The 25,734-nt window shown below is 42.7% G+C and overlaps 1 protein-coding gene across 2 annotated transcripts in view; it reads left to right on the forward strand.

The window, feature by feature from the left end:
• Nucleotides 1–13,609, forward strand: part of ZNF592 (zinc finger protein 592) — a 91,657-nt gene extending 78,048 nt beyond the window's left edge. The window contains exons 9-10 of one of the 2 annotated variants that reach the window (XM_077264223.1): nucleotides 8,917–9,064; nucleotides 9,851–13,609. In XM_077264223.1, the coding sequence (XP_077120338.1) occupies nucleotides 8,917–9,064; nucleotides 9,851–10,297 (595 nt within the window). In that variant the 3' untranslated portion in view covers nucleotides 10,298–13,609. The remainder of the gene's footprint in view (nucleotides 1–8,916; nucleotides 9,065–9,850) is intronic. The other variant, XM_077264224.1, reaches the window with a different exon arrangement.
• The last annotated feature ends 12,125 nt before the right edge of the window (nucleotides 13,610–25,734 follow it).

Below are 25,734 nucleotides of genomic sequence, written 5' to 3' on the forward strand. Positions count from 1 at the left end.
GGCGGAATGTTCTATCCAGAAACTCACAAACAATGGTGGCTTGGTGTGGAGGAGCGCCGTACTGTGGAAAGATGACACATTCTGGAAATTGTGGCACTGCATTCAATTCCAGCATGTCAAAATACGTGTTTGCCGTCACAGACCGCTCCGCGAAAAAAACTGGGCCTATCACCTTATCATGTGAACATATATTCCCCTTAAAAACACTTTTTAATAATAAATATTAAAAAAACACTTACCCAGTGAGAAAAACTAGAGTTAGATACCCAGATAACTAACAAAAGATTGACAATTTGCATATACCGTATATACTCGAGTATAAGCCGAGATTTTCAGCCCAAATTTTGGGGCTGAAAGTGCCCCTCTCTGCTTATACTCGAGTCATGGTCGGCAGTGGGGTCGGCGGGTGAGGGGGAGAGAGGACCGTCGCATACTCACCTGGTCCCGGCGCTCCTAACGCTGTCCCAGCCTGTCCCATGGTCTCCCTCGCTACAGCTCTTCCTCTATTCAGCGGTCACGAGGTACCGCTCATTAAAGTAATGAATATGGACTCCACTCCCATAGGGGCGGAGCCACATATTCATTACTGTAATGAGCGGTAACGGTGACCGCTGATTACAGGAAGAAGCTGCGGTACCATGGGACAGGCAGGGACAGCGTCAGGAGCGCCGGGACCAGGAGAGTATTTCATATTCACCTGTCCGCGTTCCATTCGCCGGGCGCCGCTCCGTCTTCCCGTCCTCTTGCAGTGACTGTGCAGGTCAGAGGGCGCGATGACGTATTAGTGTGCGCGCCGCCCTCTGCCTGAACAGTCAGTGCGGAGAGACGGGATGCTGAGGGGCAGCGACTAGAGGTGAGTATGTGATTTTTTTTTTTTATTGCAGCAGCAGCATTACATGTGGCACAATACTATATGGAGCGTCTATGGGGCCATAAAGAACTGCATGGAGCATTATATGGGGCATTATATGGAGCATCTATGGGGCCATAACTGTATGGAGCATTATATGGGGCATCTATGGGGCCATAACTGTATGGAGCATTATATGGGGCATCTATGGGGAAATAACTGTATGGAGCATTATATGGGGCCATAACTGCATGGAGCATTATATGGGGCATTATATGGGGCCATAACTGCATGGAGCATTATATGGGGCCATAACTGTATGGAGCATTATATGGGGCCATAACTGCAAGGAGCATTATATGGGGCCATAACTGCATGGAGCATTATATGGGGCCTTTTATGGGGCCATAACTGCATGGAGCATTATATGGGGCCATAACTGCAAGGAGAATTATATGGGGGCCATAACTGTATGGAGCATTATATGGGGCATCTATGGGGCCATAACTGCATGCAGCATTATATGGGACATCTATGGGGCCATAACTGCATGGAGCATTATATGGGGCATTATATGGGGCATCTATGGGGCCATAACTGCATGGGGCATCTATGGGGCCATAACTGCATGGAGCATTATATGGGGCCATAAAGAACTGCATGGAGCATTATATGGGGCTCCTGATTCAATATGGATATTCAAAAACACTTAACTGATGTCTCAATTGATTTTACTTTTATTGGTATCTATTTTTATTTTTGACATATACCGGTAGCTGCTGCATTTTCCACCCTAGGCTTATACTCGAGTCAATAAGTTTTCCCAGTTTTTTGTTGCAAAATTAGGGGGGTCGGCTTATACTCGGGTCGGCTTATACTCAAGTATATACGGTAGATACCCTACAGTAGACCTACAATCGCCCCTGCCTGGCTGTGGAGGTAGGCACCCTAAGGAACGATTTTTTGGCACCCCCACTCAACGTGGACTATCCCTCACTTCCCTGTTACAGCCCTATAGATATAGGTTGGAAAACAATATCAAATAGAATAGAAATGAAGAGAGTCTTTTCTTAAATCCAGAAACACTTGGTGGCCGGGCGGGTGACATCACTTTCACTATTATTGAACTAGTCAAACCAAAAATTAGAGGTGACCTGGACAAGATTATTTTGAGACTGGAGACGGAGAGGATATTCAGATTGCAATCCCTCTGCCCAAAAGGATTAAACGAATGTCTCTCCTATGCATGCTTTATTTAATTTAGATTATTGGTGGTATTGGTCATAAGGCCTTTGTGTATTTAACTTTTTTGACCTGGCTCCTAGATTTTTGATGGGGATAGGTTGTTTGAACTGCATATTGATGCATTCTTCTACATGAGCCACATTGAGAGTCTGTGTATTGTTTTTTCTCACTGGATAGGTGTTTTTTAATATTTATTATTAAAAAGTGTTATTAAGGGGAATATATGTTCACATGTTAATTTTGTTTCCCATTATATTGGATTGAGATTAACACTATCACCTTATCATGCATCAGGCCACACCACACATTCACTTTAGGGGTGTTACATTCGTACTCAACGTAGGCATGAGGATGTTCAGAAGCCCATATTCGGACGTTATGGCTATGAACATGTCCACAGATATGAAAGGTCGCCTCATCGCTAAACACAATCTTCTGCAAAAATCTTGCACCATTGTCGATGTCATGAAGCATATACACTGCTCAAAAAAATAAAGGGAACACTAAAATCCTACATCCTAGATATCACTGAATGAAATATTCCAGTTGCAAATCTTTAATCATTACATAGTGGAATGCGTTGAGAAGAATAAAACATAAAAATGATCAATGTAAATCAAAAATAATATCCCTTGGAGGTCTGAATTTGGAATGATACTCAAAATCAAAGTGTGAAATCAAATTACAGGCTGATCCAACTTCAGTGGAAATGCCTCAAGACAAGGAAATGATGCTCAGTAGTGTGTTGGCCACCAAGTACCTGTATGACCTCCCTACAACGCCTATGTATGCTCCTGATGAGGCGGCGGATGGTCTCCTGAGGGATCACCTCCCAGACCTGGACTAAAGCATCCACCAACTCCTGGACAGTCTGTGGTGCAACGTGATGTTGGTGGATGGTGCGAGACATGATGTATATAAATAAAGATTATTATTATGTCCCAGATGTGTTCAATCGGATTCAGGTCTGAGGAATGGGCGGGCCAGTCCATAGCTTCAATACCTTTATCTTGCAGGAACTGCTGACGCACTCCAGCCACATGAGGTCTGGCTTTGTCCTGCATTAGGAGGAACCCATGGCCAACCGCACCAGCATATGGTCTGACAAGGGGTCTGAGGATCTCATCTCGGTATCTAATTGCAATCAGGCTACTTCTGGCGAGCACATGGAGGGCTGTGCGGCCCTCCAAAGAGAAAAAAGTGTTCCCTTTATTTCTTTGAGCAGTGTGTGTGTGTGTGTGTGTGTGTATATATATATGTGTGTGTATATATATGTGTGTGTATATATATATATGTGTGTGTATATATATGTGTGTGTGTATATATATATATATATATATATATATATATATATATAATGTGTGTGTGTATATATATATATATATATATATATATATATATATATATACACACACACACACACACACACACACACACACACACACACACACACACACACACACACACACTCACACACACGCTAGCTGTTTCCAGCCAGCTAACGCTCGGCACGCTCATTGCTATCTAATTAACGCTGCTGGTAATTAAACTAAAGTGAATAATGACAACATTCAATAGCGCTTACGCAGGTGGTAAATTAACTTAAAATTAAGTTAATAACAATAATAATCGTTGTCCGGATTTTCCTGCGGCCTGTAAGATGGACCTGGCGCCTCTTCTTGGCTCATTTTGTTTGGGAGAATGCGGATGCAATTAAATGTACGTTTACCTTGGCTGAAATGGTTGAATTACATAGAAAGGAAGTGCTGCATGTGGTAATGTGGGGGGGCGGAGCCTCGTGTGGTAATGTGTGGGGACGGAGTGTCGAGTGGTAATGTGGGGGGACGGAGCCTCGTGTGGTAATGTGTGGGGATGGAGCGTCGTGTGGTAATGTGGTGGGACGGAGCCTTGTGTGGTAATATGGGGTAACGGAGCCTCGTGTGGTAATGAGGGGGAACTGAGCCTCGTGTGGTAATGTGTGGGGACGAAGTGTAGTGTGGTAATGTGGGGGACGGAGCCTCGTGTGGTAATGTGGGGGGACGGAGCCTCGTGTGGTAATATGGGGGAACGGAGCCTCTTGTGGTAATGAGGGGGGACGGAGCCTCGTGTGGTAATGTGGGGGGACGGAGCCTTGTGTGGTAATGTATGAGGACGGAGCCTTGAGTGGTAATGTGTGGGGACAGAGCCTTGTGTGGTAATGTGGGGGGCGGGATTATGTGTGGTAACGTGGTGGGGGCGGGATTATGTGTGGTAACGTGGTGGGGGCGGGATTATCTGTGGTAATGTGGGGGGCGGGATTATGTGTGGTAATGGGGGGCGGGATTATGTGTGGTGATGTGGGGGGCGGGATTATGTGTGGTGATGTGGGGGGTGGGATTGTGTGGTAATGTGGTGGGGGCGGGATTGTGTGTGGTGATGTGGGGGGGATTATGTGTGGTGGGGGGGATTATGTGTGGTGGGGGGCGGAGCTACTGTGCAGGGGGCGGGATTAACGAGTGTGATGTGGAGGGCGGGATTATGTGTAGTGGGGGGCGGGATTATGTGTGGTAATGGGGTGGGGGGCGGGATTATGTGTGGTAATGGGGTGGAGGGCGGGATTATGTGTGGTAATGGGGTGGGGGGGCGGGATTGTGTGGTAATGGGGTGGGGGGCGGGATTGTGTGTGGTAATGTGGGGGGCGGGATTGTGTGTGGTAATGGGGTGGGGGCAGGATTGTATGTGGTGATGTGGGGGGCGGGATTATGTGTGGTAATGGGGTGGGAGGCGGGATTGTGTGGGGTAATGGGGTAGGGGGCGGGATTATGTGTGGTAATGGGGTGGGGGGCGGGATTGTGTGTGGTGATGTGGGGGGGTGGGATTATGTGTGGTAGTGGGGCGGAGCTACTGTGCAGGGGGCGGGATTAGCAAGTGTGATGTGGTGGAGGGCGGGATTGTGTGGTGGGGGGCGGGATTATGTGTGGTAATGGGGTGGGGGCGGGATTGTGTGTTGGGGCGGGATTGTGTGGTAATGTGGTGGGGGGCGGGATTATGTGTGGTGATGTGGGGGGCGGGATTATGTGTGGTGATGTGGGGGGTGGGATTGTGTGGTAATGTGGTGGGGGCGGGATTGTGTGTGGTGATGTGGTGGTGGGGGATTATGTGTGGTGGGGGGCGGAGCTACTGTGCAGGGGGCGGGATTAGCGAGTGTGATGTGGAGGGCGGGATTATGTGTAGTGGGGGGCGGGATTATGTGTGGTAATGGGGTGGGGGCGGGATTGTGTGGTAATGGGGTGGGGGGCGGGATTGTGTGTGGTAATGGGGTGGGGGGCGGGATTGTGTGTGGTAATGTGGGGGGCGGGATTGTGTGTGGTAATGGGGTGGGGGCAGGATTGTATGTGGTGATGTGGGGGGCGGGATTATGTGTGGTAATGGGGTGGGGGGCGGGATTGTGTGGGGTAATGGGGTAGGGGGCGGGATTATGTGTGGTAATGGGGTGGGGGGCGGGATTGTGTGGTAATGGGGTGGGGGGCGGGATTGTGTGTGGTAATGTGGGGGGCGGGACTGTGTGGTAATGGGGTGGGGGCAGGATTGTATGTGGTGATGTGGGGGGCGGGATTGTGTGTGGTGATGTGGGGGGGTGGGATTATGTGTGGTAGTGGGGCGGAGCTACTGTGCAGGGGGCGGGATTAGCGAGTGTGATGTGGTGGAGGGCGGGATTGTGTGGTGGGGGGCGGGATTGTGTGGTAATGTGGTGGGGGGCGGGATTGTGTGGTAATGTGGTGGGGGGCGGGATTGTGTGGTAATGAGGGGGGCGGGATTGTGTGTGGTAATGTGCGTATTGTGTGTGGTAATGTGGTGGGGGGCGGGATTGTGTGTGATAATGGGGTGGGGGTGGGATTGTGTGTGGTAATGGGGTGGGGGCGGGATTGTGTGTGGTAATGTGGTGGGGGGCGGGATTGTGTGTGGTAATGTGGTGGGGGGGCGGGATTGTGTGTGGTAATGTGGGGGGCGGGATTGTGTGTGATAATGTGGTGGGGGGCGGGATTGTGTGTGGTAATGAGGGGGCAGGATTATATGTGGTAATGTGGTGGGGGGCGGGATTCTGTGGTGATGTGGGGGCGGGATTGTGTGTGGTAATGGGGTGGGGGGCGGGATTGTGTGTGGTAATGGGGTGGGGGGCGGGATTGTGTGTGGTAATGGGGTGGGGGGCGGGATTGTGTGTGGTAATGGGGTGGGATTGTGTGTGGTAATGTGGTGGGGGGCGGGATTGTGTGGTAATGTGGTGGGGGGGCGGGATTGTGTGTGGTAATGGGGTGGGGGGGCGGGATTGTGTGGTAATGTGGTGGGGGGGTGGGATTGTGTGTGGTAATGGGGTGGGGGGCGGGATTGTGTGTGGTAATGGGGTGGGGGGCGGGATTGTGTGTGGTAATGGAGTGGGGGGCGGGATTGTGTGTGGTGATGTGGTAGGGAGCGGAGCCACTGTGCAGGGGGCGGGATTAGCGATTAATCACGATGCGCTATATATATATATATATATATATATATATATATATATATATATATATATATATATACACATACACATACACATACACATACACATACACATACACACACACACACACACACACACACACACACACACACAATATATATTACACAACACACAGTTTTGCAGTTTTGGTCCTGCAGAATTTTTGCTTTCTTGGCCTTTTTCGGAGAGTATGAATAATAACACCAAAACGTTTTCTCAACTCATGGTTAGTGGTTGGGTGAAGCCATTTATTGTCATATTACTGTGTTTTCTCTTTAAATCATAGTGACAACCAAAAACATCCAAATGACCCTGATGAAAATTTCACATACCCCATTACGTAATACCATGTATTGCACCTTCTAATATCAGTGACAGCTTGAAGTCTTTTGTGATAGTTGCAGATGAGGTTCTTTATTTTCTCAGATTGTAAAGCTGCCCACTATTCTTGGCAAAAAAGCCTCCAGTTTCCTGGTCTGTCTAGCATGAACTGCACCCTTGAGATCTCCCCAGAGTGGCTCAATGATTTTGAGGTCAGGAGACTGAGATGGCCACTCCAGAACCTTCACTTTGTTCTGCTGTAGCGAATGACAGGTAGATTTGGCCTTGTGTTTAAGATCCTTGTCATGTTGGAACGTCTTAACTACATCCCATGCTTCCTGGCTGATGATTGCAAATTTGCCTCTAGTATTTGCTGATAACATGCTGCATTAATCTTTCCTTCAACTTTGACCAAGTTTCCTGTGCCTTTGTTCTCACACATCCCCAAAACATCAGCAATCCAGCTCTCTGCTTTACAGTAGGAATGGTGTTTCTTTCTTGACCTCTCTCCAAATATAACGTTTATGGTTGTGGCCAAAAAGTTCAAGTTTGGTCTCATCACTCCAAATTACCTTGTTCCAGAAGTTTTGAGGCTTGTCTCTGTGCTGTTTTGCGTATTGTAGGCAAGATACTTGGTGGCATTTGCGCAGTAATGGCTTTCTTGTGGTGACTCGACCATGCAGTCCATTTTCCTTCAAGCGCCTTCTTATTGTGCATCTTGAAACAGCCACACCGTTAGTTTTCAGAGAGTCCGGTATTTCAGCTGATGTTATTTGTGGGTTTTTCTTTGCATCCCGAACAATTTTCCCTGCAGTTGTGGATGACATTTTTGTTGGTCTACCTGGCCGTGGTTTTGTTTTTACAGAACCACTGATTTTTCGTCTGTTTTATACAGTTCAACTACCTTTTCCCGTAGATCTGTTGACAATTCTCTTGCTTTCCCCATGACTCACAATCCAGAAGTTTCAGTGGCTGGATGAAAGATGCAAGAATCTGTCTGGATCCTAGAAACTCATTCCGCTTTTATGCACACACACTGATTACAAGCAAACAGGCGACATGTCAAGATGTCACCTTTTAGTAGCCATTCAAACCCATTTGTGTAAACTTCTGTGCATGTTGTTATGCCAAAATCTCCAGGGTATGTGGAATTTTGATCAGGGTCATTTGGATGTTTTGGGTGGTCATTTGGATGTTTTGGGTTGTCATTATGATTTAAAAATAGAAAACACAGTAGTTTGACAATAAATGGCTTCACTCAACCACTAACCATAAGTGGAGAAAAAGTTTTGATAATGTTTGTGTAGACATTATAAATTTGAACATGGTATGTAATGACATTATGGTCTTCAATGGAGAATTTAAGAGGTTGAACAAGGAAATGACATCATAATTATTTTTTTCCTTTTTTTTTAATATATCTTTTGTTTAGCTCTATGGATTCACAAAAACGCATGAAAAAACCCCATAAAAAACACGAGTATTTTCCACTGCGTTTTTCTGTCAAGAGATGCAGAAACCTTGCAGAATTTTCTGCAAGCAAATACGCATCGCGCGCACATAGCCTTAGTGTCAGCAGTACTTGTCACCTGTGAACCTATAGTATATAGAGCATTTTCTAAATTTGCATTTGATGGACCAGAGTGGAACAAAAACAGCCATTGTATTGTAAATAAACCTTTAATCTATTTTCAGTAAATTTGCTTTAAAATGAGTTTTTTATGACCTTTACAGTGAAATAAAAAGTGGCTGTATTGCCCCACCTCTGTTTGTTTGGTTTTTTTAGCTTCAAATTTTTGATCCCTTTTTCATGATCTAGTCCATGCACATGTCCTAGTATAGCTGCCCTATCCTCTATTATCTGCCTACATTATAGTTCCGGTACATTATGCTTGGAGTGTTAAAGGTGAAATCTGAGAAAAGAGAACAAGTTCATAAAGCTTGGATCACTGCTACGAAGAATAAATACATATATTATGTCTTTCAGCTATTGCACAGAGAAACCTACTTTTGCCAAGCCGTCCATGCTGGCCAATCACATCATTTTAATGCACGGCATCAAAAACCCCGAACTTACTCAGATGCCCTCTTCAAAGTCAACAAATACGCCTGCGGAACGTGGAGCTCAAGAGCAGGTGCAGTTTTTGTCTTTTTACATATCATGAATAAAACATGAATTTTAGAATAGAGGAAGTCTATCCATGCTTGAATGAACCATACATTGGTAAATCAGTTTCTCAGCAGAAGCCAAAGTTTGAAAGTTCATTACTTTTGATGTTCATTGAGAAAATGATTGTCACAGTTCGTCCAATCGAGGAATGGGGCGTGCTAAGCTGTCGGTATGGTGATTGACAGCGCAGCCATCCAATCGGATGCTGGGGCATGCTGAGCTGCCAGTGTCTGGAGTGACAGTTTAGCCTTCCAAGCAGGACCAGGGTGTGTCGGGGCTTCATCCATGTGTCTCTTGTCCAGAGTAATTACCTGGCTATTTAACCAGCTTTCTGCCTGTGATTGCTGCCAATTGTAGCTTTGCTCATGTGTGTGCTTGCTCAGTTCTCCTTGTCTGGTGTTAACTGCTTGACCTGGGATTTGTCTTGACCATCCGCTTGCCTTGCCCTTTTATCCACCTTCTTGGAATATTGACCTCTGACTGTATCCTGAGTACACCTTTGTCTCACCCATCTATGACCTACTCTCTTGGCTTTTGACCACCCAGCCTCATGGCTTATCAATGAGTAGTGACTACTTCACAAATTATTTTTTGGGGGGCCATCCACAAAAAACTGGAAAACAACAATTTCTTCCACTTCTTATTTATTATTAAATTGATATTATTACCTCATGGGTAAAATATTTTGGAGAGTAAAATGAGTAGCACAAGATTTCATTTGCTTTCTGTTCCTTTGTCTCCGTTATTCTAGACTGCTGGTACAAAGAAAGCAATCAAAAAGGAGCTTGAGGACTCTGATGCGCAAGATGGTCCAGATGCTAAGAAACTGAGAGCAGCGTATAAATGTGCAAAGTGCAGCTTCACTGCAGACAGCAGCAAAGAGTTTCTGGAGCACATACCTCAGCACAAGAGCGACAACTCAACGTGCCAGTGTGTGCACTGCGGCTTATGTTACACTTCCCAAATATCACTCAACAGACATCTCTTTATTGTGCACAAGGTCAAGGAAGAAGAGGATGAGGAGCAGCAAGCAAACCCTGACACAGAAAAGCAGTTTCCAAGCGCCAAGTTGGAGCAGTCATGGGAGTGTGCCCACTGTGATTTAACCTTTGATCTTCAGAGTGCGCATGCTGCTCACATCCGGACTCACAAACCAAACCCCGATAACCGACAGAAAACAGGATCCCCAAAAGCGTAATAAATACAGGACTTCAAAAGAACATATGTGATTACAAAACATATGTTAATGACTATAAAGAGCGAAACTAAAACTATTTTTACTGAGAAACTGAGAGGGATGTTCATTTAAATTAAAAATAATAGTAATTAATAGTAAGGGTACTGTATTTGTTTATGTGGACTGTTAAGCGTTCATTTAGGACACGTTTACCCTTTTACGCAGACTGGCAAGGCCCAGCAATATGAGGGGGACAGCAGAAAGACAAAAGGGAAAGTGTGAAATGTAAGTTTGTTTGTTTTTCCAGTTCTTTAACACCGAGTCTTCTCATCTCTACTCCAGTATCCCAGTATTCATGTTCAGTTCGGTTTGATCGATTAATCTGTCTTTTGAAGAGATTTGTATGTTTGTGAAAATGAAAGCTGTAAATGGTCCTTTTCAATTTAGTTTTTTTTCTTCTGCATTATGGTAGGATTTTAAGCACTTAAATGATGCAGGACTTTATACATGGTTTTGTACATTTCAGAAAAAAATATATATTTAAGGGGTTATTCTGGAAAGAAAAAAATATCATCACCTATAGGGGATAACTTGCTGATTTACTGGTGGTATGACTGCTGGGACCACCAGTGATCTCAAGATCGGTGCTTTAGAACCTAGAGAATGGGGCTCTGTAACCCCATGCTGAATGGAGCAGAGGTGCACATGCATGCTAAGGTCTGTGGGCCTGCAGAGTGCGGACCTAGTGATTAGAGTTGAGCGAATTGGGATAATAAGCGAATAAGCTGCAGTGGGAACCCGGATACCTGGATCACGCTGGCTGATCCGCGCTCCATTTGCATGTGTCGCAGCTGTGTCACAGCACATGCATGGAGAGCCCAACAAACAGGCTCTCCATCTATGTGCTGTGACACAGCCGCGACACATGCAGCTGCAGCGCAAATCAGCTGATCAGCCGGACACAATCCAGGAAGCCGAACAAATTTTCTCAACTCTACTAGTGATCAGTAAGCTATACCCTAACCCTATCCATAGGGGTTGACTTGTTGGGCAATAACCCTCTAAATTGTGCAGTCATATCCAAATAACAGACAACTTAAAAGATAGAGGATGGCTAAAGGATAGGAGAAGGCAATTCACAGGAAGCATTTTAATTACATGAACACAGGTGGAAATATTCTTTGGGGTCTTATGGCAGATTTACGAAGTGACTTTATAGAGGACCTTTCAGCTCATGTCTGAATTTGCAAGTACTTGCACTTTTGTCTAAAATGGTGCTGTTCCTCTGTTAACAGCCACAAAATAACTAGGTGGGAACATGCAGGATAATGGGAGGAAGACAGCTCATTTCTTTGTTTAAAGAGTATCTATCACCAGTCTCTGGCTACACTCTTAATGGAAAAGTAGGCAGCTTCAGACTGGAATTTTTTTCTAAATATCACATTTTAACAAATAGGTTCCAAGCATCTCTGATGTCCTCCTAAAGGACCTGTCTTTCTGCCAAATGTCTGGTCTGAACTTTCAGGTCATGGAAGACCCAGATTGGTGATAGGTACTTTTTAAGTTTTACATAGTTTTTACACATTTATTACATAAAAAAAACTAATAGCCAACCTTCCAGTTCTTTAGTATCACATTTCATTTTAAGCGGTATTTAATTTTATAGAATTGTCTACTTATGGAAACCAAGTCTTTTGACTATGCAGAAAGACTGTCCAGTTTTTTTTTCACTTTATGTAAGATTATGACATGGGCTCATTATTCTATAAAAAAATATAGAAAAAAGTATCAATTCAGCTCACCACTTATGTTTTATAGATAAGTATCCCAGGAGACTTCCAGGGTAGACAGTCTGTGGTGTGGGTGTGATGCACGGAGTAGGCACTAGTCTGGCTTCCAGGTCAAGTAGCTCTGAGGTCCAAAAGGTGATGTTCTCCAGTATCAAAGGAAAGTAGTCAAAAGATAGCCTTCATATAGGATTTTAAAAAATTAGCAGAATGTGCACATATAGATGATTGATTCTACACGAAACGTGTAAGCATTAAGCGTTTTCTTGTTTATCGTGCACATTCTCCCAATTTTTTTTTTTTATCCTTATTAATCTGTCACTTCGTTTGGCACAGTAAATTGAGAGAGAAATTAGTTAGTGTATATACGATATATATTGGTATTTTCTATGAGCAAATGCTTTCCAAGGCCTCTTTATCGACGTACCACCCTGCTTATGCAGATATGTTTACGTGAAATTACTATAAAGCTTTGTCAGTGGCTCATTCTGTGCTGCCCAGCAAGAAGAGTAATATCTATTGTATTTCCCCTAGTTTATGACAAGTTATATTTTATGTTGCTACTAGGAAACGTGTAAGGAATATTATATTAGGTGTTTATGCTGCTTGAATTTATCATTAATGGCTTGAACCCAGCCATAAATCTACAGGCAGTCGGAGAGCACAATTAGGCACTTCTTGTTTTGAATGTACTTGTAGCAGGCACCAATGGTGAAAGTGGTCAAACCCACAACCCACATCAAAATCACCCAATCCTAGAGAGGAATGTTCACAATTTAACCACCATCTTACATATGGCATGTTCTACATAGAAAGTGTAATGTTTATGTAACTGTATTACTTCTCATTACAGCCTGTATTATCCAGAGCAGCATTCACGTCTCGGCTGAATTTTCCTGGAATCTGTTCTCAAACTGATCTCTAAATGTTAACAGCTAATGATAGTGTACTCTTCCCAGAACGCAAATCACTGGAGAGGCCATTTTGACGCATCCGTGAATTATGGTCCTAGTATGGACAGGCCACTATTCTCGAGCCAAAGGTCGGGTTAGTAGACTCGTCGCCAGGTCATACTTGGGTTGTGACTCAGGGCTGGTTTCACACATCTATAAGTTCTGTGCAGTCTTCAACTCTGAAGCCTGCAGAATTATAAATGCAGCTCGGGGCTATATTAGTAGCTGTAATCTGTCTTAAATACTAAATTCTAAGTAGTGAAACATCTGACAGCATAGCGTTTGTATGTACAGGTGGAAGATGGCAAACTAAACAGATGTAGGATAGACTCTGGCATTGCAGATCCTGACTGTAAGACATGCTTCTCTTCAGGCCTTTAAATTCTGCTCTTACTCTTGTGCACAATGGCAATCATGTACACATAAGAAGAGTAACTAATGGTTACCACAGGCCTTTGTCAATTGTTGCTAGGTCCTACCAATATTGGTGGAATCTTTTGGACAATGTATAGGGTGTGTATTGTAAGAAAACTACCTATTGTTTAAATCAGGTTTTTGTTACATGTATTTAAAAAAAAAAAAAAAAAACACAATTAGTAATCCTGCAATTTTCACACTGGCACTTTTTTTTTTACACTCGTACTACCTATTCTTTCAGGAAGAGTTTTCCACAAACGTCCATAAAAAGCTAATAACACAGGATCCAGCCATCACAGTAGGTGGTGTCTCATCTAGTTCACCTTCTCAGTCACCTTTGTACATGTTCATTAGACACTTCTGTACAAAAATTAGGGTCGGGATCTTAGCCAGTGTGAAAATGGCAAGATTTACCGTATTTTTAATACAGATTGTGACATGTAAAATAGAACAATAGGTCATTTCCTGATTATACATTGCTTTAAAGACTCCTAAACTTATTTTTTTAAATTCATTTTAATGTGTACCTCCTGTTTCAAAAGTAAAAAGATCCTAGTATGGGTCAGAATAATCATTTCTCTAAGTTACATTAGTAGAGTTTTTTTGCTGGTAACCTGAAACTTGGACTGTGAAAGTCTGCCCGAAACTAGGCAGCGTCCTCCTGCCATTTTTAGTTTGGGAGAGAGCATCCTAGGATTTGACAGTACTCACTCCCTGAAGGTGGTAACTAAGAGTGACAAACTGGACGCTGCATAGTTTAGAACAGACCGCACCACCGAACTCTGGCTCCGAGCTGCAGGTTACTAGCAAACCCTACACTGTAATAGTGTTTCTCTTGAAACTGGAGGTATGCTTTATTTTCAGTTTTTCTGTTTGTTTTTATATTTTTTGTATACTAAAAGAAAAGAAAAAAAAGCCAAACCTAGATATTGTAAAAAAAAAGTTAGATTTTACAACATTATTTAAAAGGACGGTATCAGCCCAGAATGACTGTTCTAACCAAGTACAGGCACTCTGTGCATCATGGCGGGGCGAAACAAATAAGTGCACCTTCGCACCTACTTCTATATATGCCCCTCTGTAGCTCTATAAAGCCAGAACTGTCAATCACTGGTTGGCGATGGAGGGAAAACAGCAGGTGGGACTTGGTTTGAACAGTCATTCTGTGCCGACAATCCCTTTAAAGTAACATGTGCCCTTAGCAAATTGTGCTAACAAAGCTGTGAAAAACACTAAGCTGCTGTGTGTGAATTGAACCTAGTGACTGCAAAGGGCTACAGACAATGGATTGTCTCACGTTGGATTATTTTTGTTCGGGGATCTACCAGACATTTTACCATTCTTCATACTTCATCATAAAACATTGTTCCTCATTTTAAAAAAAACAAAAAAAACAACGTGAACAAATATACAGACTGGCTTCAAAAAAATAAAAACATTCTGGAGACCTTTTTACCAAGTGTATCCATTTCTATACATGGTAAGTATTTAGGGTTAGGTACCATTTGTGCTTCATTTGTTGTACTTTTGCTTCATTTCTTAATGAAGTTTCTTTTTTTTTTATTTTGGATACATGAATTATGAAAATAACCAACGATTTGATCCAGTATAGTTAACATTAGGTAACACTGCTTACACTCATGTAGCACATGAGCTCACTCATATAACCAGCTGTTTAAAAATCCATAGGTTCAATAGACAGATATAGGGGGCTTTCAATAAAGTGAAAGCCAAAAGCTTTAAAATGTCTAAAACAAAGAGAGCAAGTACTCGTCTTTCCCAGGTCCAGCGCTGGCTCTCCACTGCTGGTTGCTCCGATCTCAGCGTTTTGGATGCAGCGCGCACCACCGCTACGTCAATAACTGAGCTCAGCGGCTCTTCTGAGGCAGACAGCTCGTGCTTCTGCGCTCAGGCTACAGCAGTGATGTGCGCTGCCAACGTGACGTCACTGCTTTTGCCAAATTGGACCTGAACAGTGACGGGGAGTCTATATTGGATCTGTGAAGAGCGAGTACCCGCACTGTTCATTGTTTTATTAGTAGGTATTTTAGAGTGCCTTAGGTCAACTCTAAGTTCTAAAATAGGATGGACCATAGATCACTGAAAAAAAAATAGCTTGGACACAAAAAAAGTTTGAATGTCATTGGTCTGTAAGGGTAAAAATGTGTCAAATTTCCAGTTGAAAGTTACAACTTTCACAAAGTAGATTTATGATCTTTCTTATAGGCCGGGATTTTACACTGACCAAAAGTCTTTGACCAAATCTGCCTGTGACCATCATTCCCCTTACAAAAAAGAGCATAACATGGCCCACAATCTACATTATATCAACCGCTATTTAGATATTGTCAGGGGACATTACCTCCAATTAATGTGTAGAATGATTACTCCCAGGCCTCTGAGCGCTCTCCGTTTATGTGACAACCAGTTGTTGCCATTGGTGGCCATGTACGACGTAATTCCCACACTACTTCTGCAGAGCAAGCTCGGGATTAGTCTAATAACCCGGCTGGTAAGTAGTGACTGATGGCAGAATCCGTGCATCAGAAAATGTGAAACTATGAACATTTCCATTTACCTGTTTTCTGCATCATTTAAGTGTGAAAAATCTGAAACCAGGCATTGCTTGCTCTTGTATTTCCTAAGCCAGTATATGCAACATTACTTTCCATGTTCATGTCTGCAATGTGCTGCTGACTCCACCTTGTTCCCTCCAGAAAGGTTTCTCAAAGTATTCTGCCCACGTTCTAGACTAGCCTATTATAACCCAGTTTTCAATGTTATTATGACTTATTGAAGATTGTTTTTATTGTATTTAAATGTAGTCATATTGACTATGTATACATATATAAATATAAATAAATATATACTTTTACATTTTTTCCCTTTTTTTATTTTTAAGGTGCTCATTCGCTTGACATGTATACATTATACTATATCCATTCAGTTTTATATGTACATATGTGCATGACTATTTATATAGAATACGATAGTATATGTATTTGCGTGTGCATATATGTATGCAATCATGTCGCCTATTTATAAACTGCCTTTATTTCTCCATTTGCCATATACTTGTAAACCTTGCACAATTTTCATACATATTATATACTAAACACCATGAGGCTTTTTTTGCAGCATTGAACATATCTGCATCACATTGTTGCAATATTTGCTGGATCTTGTAGGATTTGATTGTGTGACTGCTAAAGCTGTTAAGGTTTCCTCCAGTCCAGGTTTGGCTTGAAAGTCTGTATTGTAGACTTGTGAATGCTCAAATCGCACACAGGCAAGATTGGGCGGGATCCATACTTCTGACCACATTCATACTAGACGTGTGTGGCCTTACTCAATTTACTTGTATTTAGGAAGTCCACACGCGTCTAGTTGCAATGTGGCTGGGAGTATGCACATCGCATAATTGCGGCCACATGATCTCCCACTCTAGGCATCGGGAGAATTCTGGCAGCGTGCTGTGTCTGATGGGAGTATTCTCAAGTATGCAATCACAAAAGTCACTGCAGACTTTTATGCCAAACCTGGACAACCCCCTTTAAGATATTAATGACCTGTCCTTAGGATAGATCATCAATATCAGATCAGTAGGTGCTGATACCCAAAATCCCCACTGTTTAGCTGTGGCAGTGGACAGATGTAAAACTTGAATGGAGCTGTACTTTGTAGCTATACTCACTGTTTAGCGGCTGCCGCCAAGTACTGCAGATCAGCTCCTACTCAGGAAAAAAATAGCTTATCTGCAGTATCTGACAACAGCCGCTACACATTGAAGGCAAGTGTGCTGTTCAACTCCATCCAATTTTTACATCCATCTGCGTTAATACCATCTGATTAGTGGGGTGCTGCATGTTGGACCCTAACCAATTTGGTACTAATGATCTATTTTAAGGATAGGTCATCAATATTCTATCCCTGGACAATCCCTTTAAAATGTGTCAGATACATTACACTGCTGTTGCCTCCTAGGCATTATCTAAAATCCATTCATGAACCCATTTGAAGGTCACTTTGCGAAGCCCCAAAAAATGGGTATACAACTGGAGGATTTTTTTTTTGTCCAATTAATATCCGCAAAAATCAGGAAATTCAAATAGTTTCAAGTAATAGAACCGTATAAGATTGTTTACACGTCGTGTTTTTTTGCCATAAAAAAAAATCATTTTACTGTCCCTGCAAAGTGAATGAAATCTCATGCACACTATACTTATTTGTTCCTCGCAGATTTGAAGCAGTTTCAGATCTGTAGCATGTCAACTCCATCAGCATTTTTGCAGCATTTTTTCACCCATTTTAATGAATAGAAAAAGAGACAAGCCAATAGATTTGTTTTTGATGCGGAAATATCTGCAGTAAATACTTAATGTGTGCACAGAGGAATCTACGAACATACTAAATACTGCAGAGAAGACCCTCTCAATAGACTAAATATCCAAACGGCTACGTTAAATTGGAATTTCATCTAAAACGTATGTTATGACAAGTCAAATATATAGAATATATATTGGTGACCACCCATATCTTCTTGCTTTGGGGTCTCCATAACTAAAATTCCTATTCTTCAAATACAATGTCAGGGATTTTCCTGACACCATATATTTAAAGAAAACCCATCTGAGATGAAGCTGTGAATTGCTGTAGTCATTTATTGCTTATTCCGAGTTGCTGTTTGTGGCCGCTTCGAGCTCATTCACACAGTATTAAATAACGGTATGTTTTGGTGTCATTGCCTGAAAATCTGCATGAGATAATTTTCAAGAGAACTCTTTAGACCGGAGCACTTCTATGTCATCCTATCAAACCTGAACTAGCGAGATTAACAACTCTTCCTGTCCCCTTTTGGAAAAGTGTAAGGGAGTCTGACCTGGGGCCATGTTACCTTAGAATGATACATGGTAGACATCACTAGCCTCCGCACTGATTGGGCGGTAGATGTAGTGTTTGTGTGTCCAGATTAGGTAGGCGCCCTACACGGCCATCCATGACATGCTGCTACGTGGCACTGCACCTTCTTCTCTATCATTATTAAATGTATTATTTGCAGAATAATTTGATTTCTTGCTGAGCCAAGTTTTCATACATCATATACAGTAATTTAATGAAAAAGAGAAATAATTGCTATTTATCGTGTTGCCTCTAAAGATTAGGATTTTGTCTACTTGTGTTTTGATACAGACAAATCTGAGTATTTCTACCCTCTTTTATAATAATGTACATAGCAACCTGTCTGTAAATTTCTGTTATAAGGATGTTCTCTTTGTTCAATCTTCTGAGGATTGTATGTATGTTTGCTTCAGAATATTTCAAATAAAAGACTTAAACAGAAAGCCTGAGTGGCTATTAATGTCTGATTAGAAATGCACTTAGATGCTGCATAGGCTTATTTGTGACCTGCACAATATCAGGCATGTGTGCATTATGGACCGCAATGTGGTACATAATATAGAATTAAAGAGGTTGTCCATGTTTGGGATTTAAATGCATGTATTTAGGGTTAGAATTATTTCTGCAATTTGACTTTTACATGCACTTTGTTTCCTTGAAGATTCAACTTTATTTAAGTTGGCTGTGGCCATAAATCAGCTGCGAGGAGCTAGAGAAAGACAGTTACAAACGTATGCATCAGACTGTCAGAACGAGCTGACAGATTCTCAGATAACTTATTCTACAGCCAATAATACAGTGCAACTCCAAGGCTATATAAGACAAATAATGTAAAGAAAATTATGAAACCCAGTTGCAAAAATGATTTTTTAGCCCCAAGTACATTAGTTTTTTTTTATTAAATGCAATGTCCCAAAATGTGATCCGCTCCATTCATTCCCTATGGGGCTGTTGAGCTTTGTTCTGTTTTTTTCCGGATACCCCACAGACAATAAATGGAACGCTGATTAGGCAAGCAATCTGTAGCGCCATTTTGTAATGAGAATAAAAGTTCTCAATCAGTGACAAAAAATTCCCTGATTCCCTCGATCGATGCAAATCCCAGCAGTGGTACACAGACTGATAAGCAAGTTCTAACATATTCTGCATATGGGTGATAAAGGGGATGTCCAGTTTAAAAAGAAAAAGTACACCCTTACTACTTCAGTAGGAAGGGTAGGAGGGTAAGTTGCAGACAGGTCCTGATTAGGGATGAGCAAATAGCTTCGGATAACTCCTTACCCGAATAGCTGAAACACTTACCGAATAGCTGCATCGGGAACCCGGATATCCGGAGCACTCCCGATAATCACCTGCTCGACAACTCAGCTGCATGTGTCACAGCTGTATGACAGTCACAACACATCTATGGAAAGCCTGTTTGTTGGGCTCTCCATGCATGTGTTATGACTATCACACAGCCGCGACACGTAGTGGCGGCGCCGAACAGCTGATTATCGGAAGCGCTCCAGGTATCTGTGTTCCTGATGCAGCTATTCGGTAAGCGTTACAGCTATTCGGATAAGGAGTTATCCGAAGCTATTTGTTCATACTTAGTCCTGATACGTAAAACCTTATAATTCAAATGGGGTGTACTTAGTTTTTCAAATGATTGTAAACACTGCCAAAAAATGTAATGCCAACAGTGACAAAATATCAGCTAAATAGATAAAATAATCTGACCAATGCCTAAATAATACCGCTATATAAAAATGATTGTAATATTTGCAGTGGACACAAGCGGAATGTTGCCTCTAAGGCTGGCGTCACACTTGACATATGGAAAATTGGTCCGAGTCTCCTTGCCGAGAGTCGCCCGAGTGTCATACGAGTACAATCCGATTTCACACAGCTAGCATCTGATTTACATCAGAGTGCAGTGCCGGGGCATAGTAACTAACTATGGTTAGTTACAACAAATACTAATGATTATATTGCACATAAAAAAAAAAAATTTACATCACATATTCAACACTACAGATTTGGAACACAAATGATTACCCAAGTATTGATAGTATTTTATTTTCAACTCATTCAAGAGCCTTTTGATAAACATTTTTGGTTTTTTTCCTTCCGGTGCAAAGATGAACAGATTTTTGGCAGTTCCAACTCTTGAACAGGCCACGTAAAGTTGACCATGAGAAATGCATGGAGCTTGCAAATCAATCTCTACTACTTTCAAGGACCGTCCCTGAGCCTTTTTAATGGACATTGTAAATGCCAGTCGAACTGGAAACTGGAGGCATTTAAAATTAAAAGGCAAATCAGATGGAATGAGTGGAATTCTTGGAATGAAAATGAACTGCAGCGCCTCACTATTCTCTAAACACAGCCTCATACAGCAGCACCTCACTTCTCTCATTTTCCCCCCTCACACCTCTCATTTTCCCCCCTCACACCTCTCATTTTCCCCCCTCACACCTCTCATTTTCCCCTTCACACCTATCATTTTGACCTCACACCTGTCATTTTCTGATCACTCCACTATATTCTCCTCACTCTTTTTCCACTCACATCTCTTCATTTTCACCTAACACCTCTCATTTTCCCCTCACTCCACTATTTTCCCCTCACTCCTCATTTTCACCTCACTCTCATTTTCACCTCACTCCTCTCTTCCCCTCACATGTGCACATCAACTTCCTGTTATGAGCACAGCGGTGTAATCCGTGAGACTCCTCCTTTTCCCTTGACATCATGCCTCACAGGAGCAACTCCATTCTGAACATGACGGAGCTAGATGTGGCCTGCGCCTACCGCGCACTGATACTCTGAAGGCGGCGGCCCTGATTGTAGCTCGCAGCAGTAAGCCTTACTTGCGGTGGACACCGCGTACACTTAGACTCCCTCCCTGCGAGTTGACGGCCTTTGCTGCCTTACACTGGCTCATAGTTCCAGTTTTACTATATGGATGCAAATTAAGTAACTAATTTTGGGGCTCCATCAAGCATACTACTGTATCTGGCACACTGATGAAGGTCCAGTACCGACTGAAACGTTTGTGATTACTGTATGTAAATAAACCCCCCCTTTTTTGCATCACAACACTTTGGAGTGTGCCTGTCACTTATATTCTTTGTATTGTCAGGTGACATAAAGCCCCAAGGTTAGTAATGTAGAGGCATCAATAAGACGCACCTATTACTAAGACCATAGTCACATTGTGTTTTCTTACAGACACCCAGAAAAAAAGTCCTTTAATTGAAAGAATGACACAGACTCCTGTAATATTCCTAATTAAACCATACTTACGCCCTTGCCCATTCCCCCGATGCCCTCGTCATCTGCAAAAGAGGTAAAAAAACAAACAACAGTATACCGTGTAAGAAAGTCCTTACTGAGAGCTGGAAGAGCCGGGAAAAATATGTAGACAACTCCTTTTATCAAGCTGAGACTGAAGTTTATTCGGAGATTTCGCAGCAGGACAGCACATGGATAGTCAGAAATTTAGCATGTGAGCACGAACAGGAGTCCAGACAAACAAGGTAACGCTGGGACATCTGGCGGTGGTCTGGCCCTAGCTTGGCCATGGTGTGGCATGGCGGCAGAATAGCGATGAAATGGCCATGTTGTGGCACGGCAGCAAGTTGGCGATGTAATGGCCTCGAACAACAGTAACAAGGGCTTTTATACATGATACAGACAAAGAAAGCTCATTACAGCAAAAAGGGCGTATACATAACATCATACTGCAAAAAAATACACATTCACATTCACAGACAAAACAATGGTTAAATGTAATGATTTTGAGGCTCTTTACGCCAAACTCCATTAGAACTCATAAATCTCCATGTTCCTCTTAGTAACTGTCATTGTTCACTTAATACACTTATTAATTATATGTTTACCCTTTCTCTATTCAATTAACCCGTGTATATGCCAGCTATACCTGCTAATGGCTATGATCTCATCTTATGTCTCCAATCTGTCTATGACTTTCAGAAGTACATCTTAGAATTAGTTCGTTTCTAACTTTGTACAAGATGGCTGCTAGAGCCAACATGGCTGTTCAGTATATTATGGCTGACCATTCTCTTACATACCTCACCTTTCCGCAGAGATGCTTTTAATCCATTTGTCCCATGACCGGTCCAGCTCTGCTACATCTAGATGGCAGGCTGCATAGATGCATGATGCATCCATACAGCCTGTCATCTAGTCGACACTGAGCACCGTGTGCTCAGTGTCTCCCTGTGAACTGCTGTTCCCTGTCTGAGGGCACCGCAAGAGTGAGAAAGTTCTGCTCGTGGTGCCGTCTGACAGGTCCTTTCAGACGTCAGTGTGAACGCCGTGGGAAAATTTTCTACGGTGTGAACGCCGACGTCACTTAAGTGGAGTGAGTTAATTGGCTGTGAACTCATAGGACCTGTCAGATGGCACCGCGAGCAGGAGAGCTTTTCTCATGCTTGCGGTGCACTCAGACAGGGAATAGCAGTTCACAGGGAGACACTGAGCACACAGTGCACAGTGTCGACTGAATGACAGGCTGTATGGATGCATCAAGCTTGGGGCTTGATGTCACCTGACAATACAAAGGTAACATCAACCTCCCCAACTATCACCCCACTTGCCTCCACTACAGGGCAAGTGGGAAGAGCGAGGCTAATTACCAGAATTCGCGCATCTTAGAGATGTGCCTTTTCTGGTGCGGCTGAGATCTCATGTTTTTAGCCGGGGGGACAGTATCCATGGCCCCTTCCTAGACTATTATCAGCCCGCAGCTGTCTGGCTAGCCTTTGCTGGTTATTAATTATGGGGGGACCCTACGTCCTTTTTTTTTTTTAGGGTCCCCCATTTTAATAGCCAGTAAAGGCTAATTATACAGCTGTGAGCTGATATTAATAGCCTGGGAAGCTCCATGGGTATTACCGCTTTCCCTGGCTATAAACATCTGACCTCAGCTGTCGGCTTTCCTTCTGCTGGTTCCAAAAATTGCGGGGGGAGCCCACATCAAGTAATCTTTTATTAATTAAATACATGTCCAGTAATTTGCTCATACACTGTACTACTTGTATTTGTCACTGTATGTAATAGATTTCTTCTATCCTGTCGACTCCTGCAGTGATTTTACCGAACATGGCAGATGAATTGCCGGCTTTTCTTCTATCTATGTATCTATGTAATATATATACATGTATATATGTGTGTGTCACTGACATCTATATATCTATGTATTCTATATGTATATATCCAATCTATTCTATTCTAACCTGTCAGTGTGATTTAACTGTATGCAGCTCATGAATTGCCAGCTTTCCAAAGGATACGGGTGCGTAAAAATCAGACAGCACTCGCATGATCCGAGTGATGTTTGATTTTTTTCTCGCACCCATAGGCTTGGGTGAGTCTCCGTGACAATCGCAGCATGCTGCAATTTTACACGCATGCTGAATACGCCCGAGAAAATAAACGATGATGTGAGCTGCCCCATAGATTAACACTGGCGCAAGTGCTATGCGATGTTTTCTCGCATAGCACTCGCCCATATTTTATGGTAGTGTGATGCCGGACTAAGGTCGACAACACATCCAGTTTACACGAGGTGATGAGCTGCTGATTAAGGGTAATTTTTCTTCCTGCGTAAAAAAAGAAAAATAGTTCCATGGGATCTAAGGGCCGGAATTATTATATGTGGAGTTTTCTTTGTCTGTTTTCTTTTTTCTTGTGGTATTAGTTGATGTTTTTTGTGCCAAATTATTCAAAATAGAGCATGTGGTTCATGAATTTTACTCAAAATCAAAAAATTCTGTTTTGTCTTCTTGCGCTGTTTTAGAGAAAAAGTTGCATATTCTGCTTAAATGTTGTTAAAAATTGCATAAAATCACTCCAAGGACAATTGATGATTGATCGCTGGCCAGGTTTATATTGGTTAATAACCATGTACGCACATTCAGGCCGTCAACCTCCATGTAAAAGGCCTTTAAAGGCAATCTCTCAGAAGTATCAACCTTCCTAAGCCACCTTTAAGGGCATGTAGGTCATAGAAGGTTGAATAGATAACTTGATATCTGAGATTCAAGGTCTTATTCCAGAGAAATCCACTTTTCCTAATATGTAAATGTGCTGTTCAGGGCTATGGGCCGGATACTGATCTCCCTGAGAATCTGACTCCAGAGATTATTTTAAATAAAAGGTGAAGTTACCAGTGTGAGACATGTAATGACTGACAGTCTGCTCTCTTGATCTACATGTCTCACACTCCTGGCACTCATTCTTTTATTTAAAGTAAGCTTTGGAGACATATTCTCAAGATCATCTATGTCGGGCCCATAGATCTTAAAAGGTAATTTACATATTAAAAATGGAGATTACTCTGAAATAAAATATCAGATCACAAATATCAAGGTATCATTTTATTCAACTTTCTATGACCTGCATCCCATATAAACTGCTTAGGAGGGTTGATTCCAATGGCAGATGACGTTAACCCCTTACTGACACTGGACGTATTAATACGCCGATGTCAGTATCCCCTGCTTTGATGTGAGCTCCGGCGGTGAGCCCAAATCTTTTCGGGGACATGTCAGCTGTTTTGAACAGCTGACATGTGCCTGCAATATCCGCGGGTGGAATCGCGATCCACCCGCGGCTATTAACTAGTTAAATGCCGCTGTCAAACTCTGACAGCGGTATTTAAATCACACTTCCGGCCATCAGGCCAAAAATACGTGCATCGGTTACCCCCGTCACATGATCGGGGGTCATTGGTTTGTCGGCATGACAACCAGAGGTCTCCTTGACACCTCTATAGTTGTCAGTGCCGGATTGCTATGAGCGCCACCCAGTGGTCAGCGCTCATAGCAATTCAGCTGCATAGAGGCGATCTGAACTATGATCTATGTAGCTGAGCCGAACAAGTTGTCCCAGCTTCTAGTCTCCTATGAAGACTATTGAAGCATGGCAAAAGTAAAAAAAAAAAAAAAAAAGTTTTAAAAAAATATATACACTACAGACCAAAAGTTTGGACCCACCTTCTCATTTAAAGATTTTTCTGTATTTTCATGACTATGAAAATTGTACATTCACACTGAAGGCATCAAAACTATGAATTAACACATGGGGAATTATATACTTAACAAAAAAGTGTGAAACAACTGAAATTATGTCTTATACTCTAGGTTCTTCAAAGTAGCCACCTTTTGCTTTGATGACTGCTTTGCACACTCTTGGCATTCTCTTGATGAGCTTCAAGAGGTAGTCACCGGAAATGGTCTTCCAACAATCTTGAAGGAGTTCCCAGAGATGCTTAGCACTTGTTGGCCCTTTTGCCTTCACTCTGCGGTCCAGCTCACCCCAAACCATCTCGATTGGGTTCAGGTCTGGTGACTGTGGAGGCCAGATCATCTGGTGTAGCACCCCATCA

Source organism: Ranitomeya variabilis, chromosome 5, assembly GCF_051348905.1.
Source record: "Ranitomeya variabilis isolate aRanVar5 chromosome 5, aRanVar5.hap1, whole genome shotgun sequence".
Lineage (NCBI taxonomy): Eukaryota > Metazoa > Chordata > Amphibia > Anura > Dendrobatidae > Ranitomeya > Ranitomeya variabilis.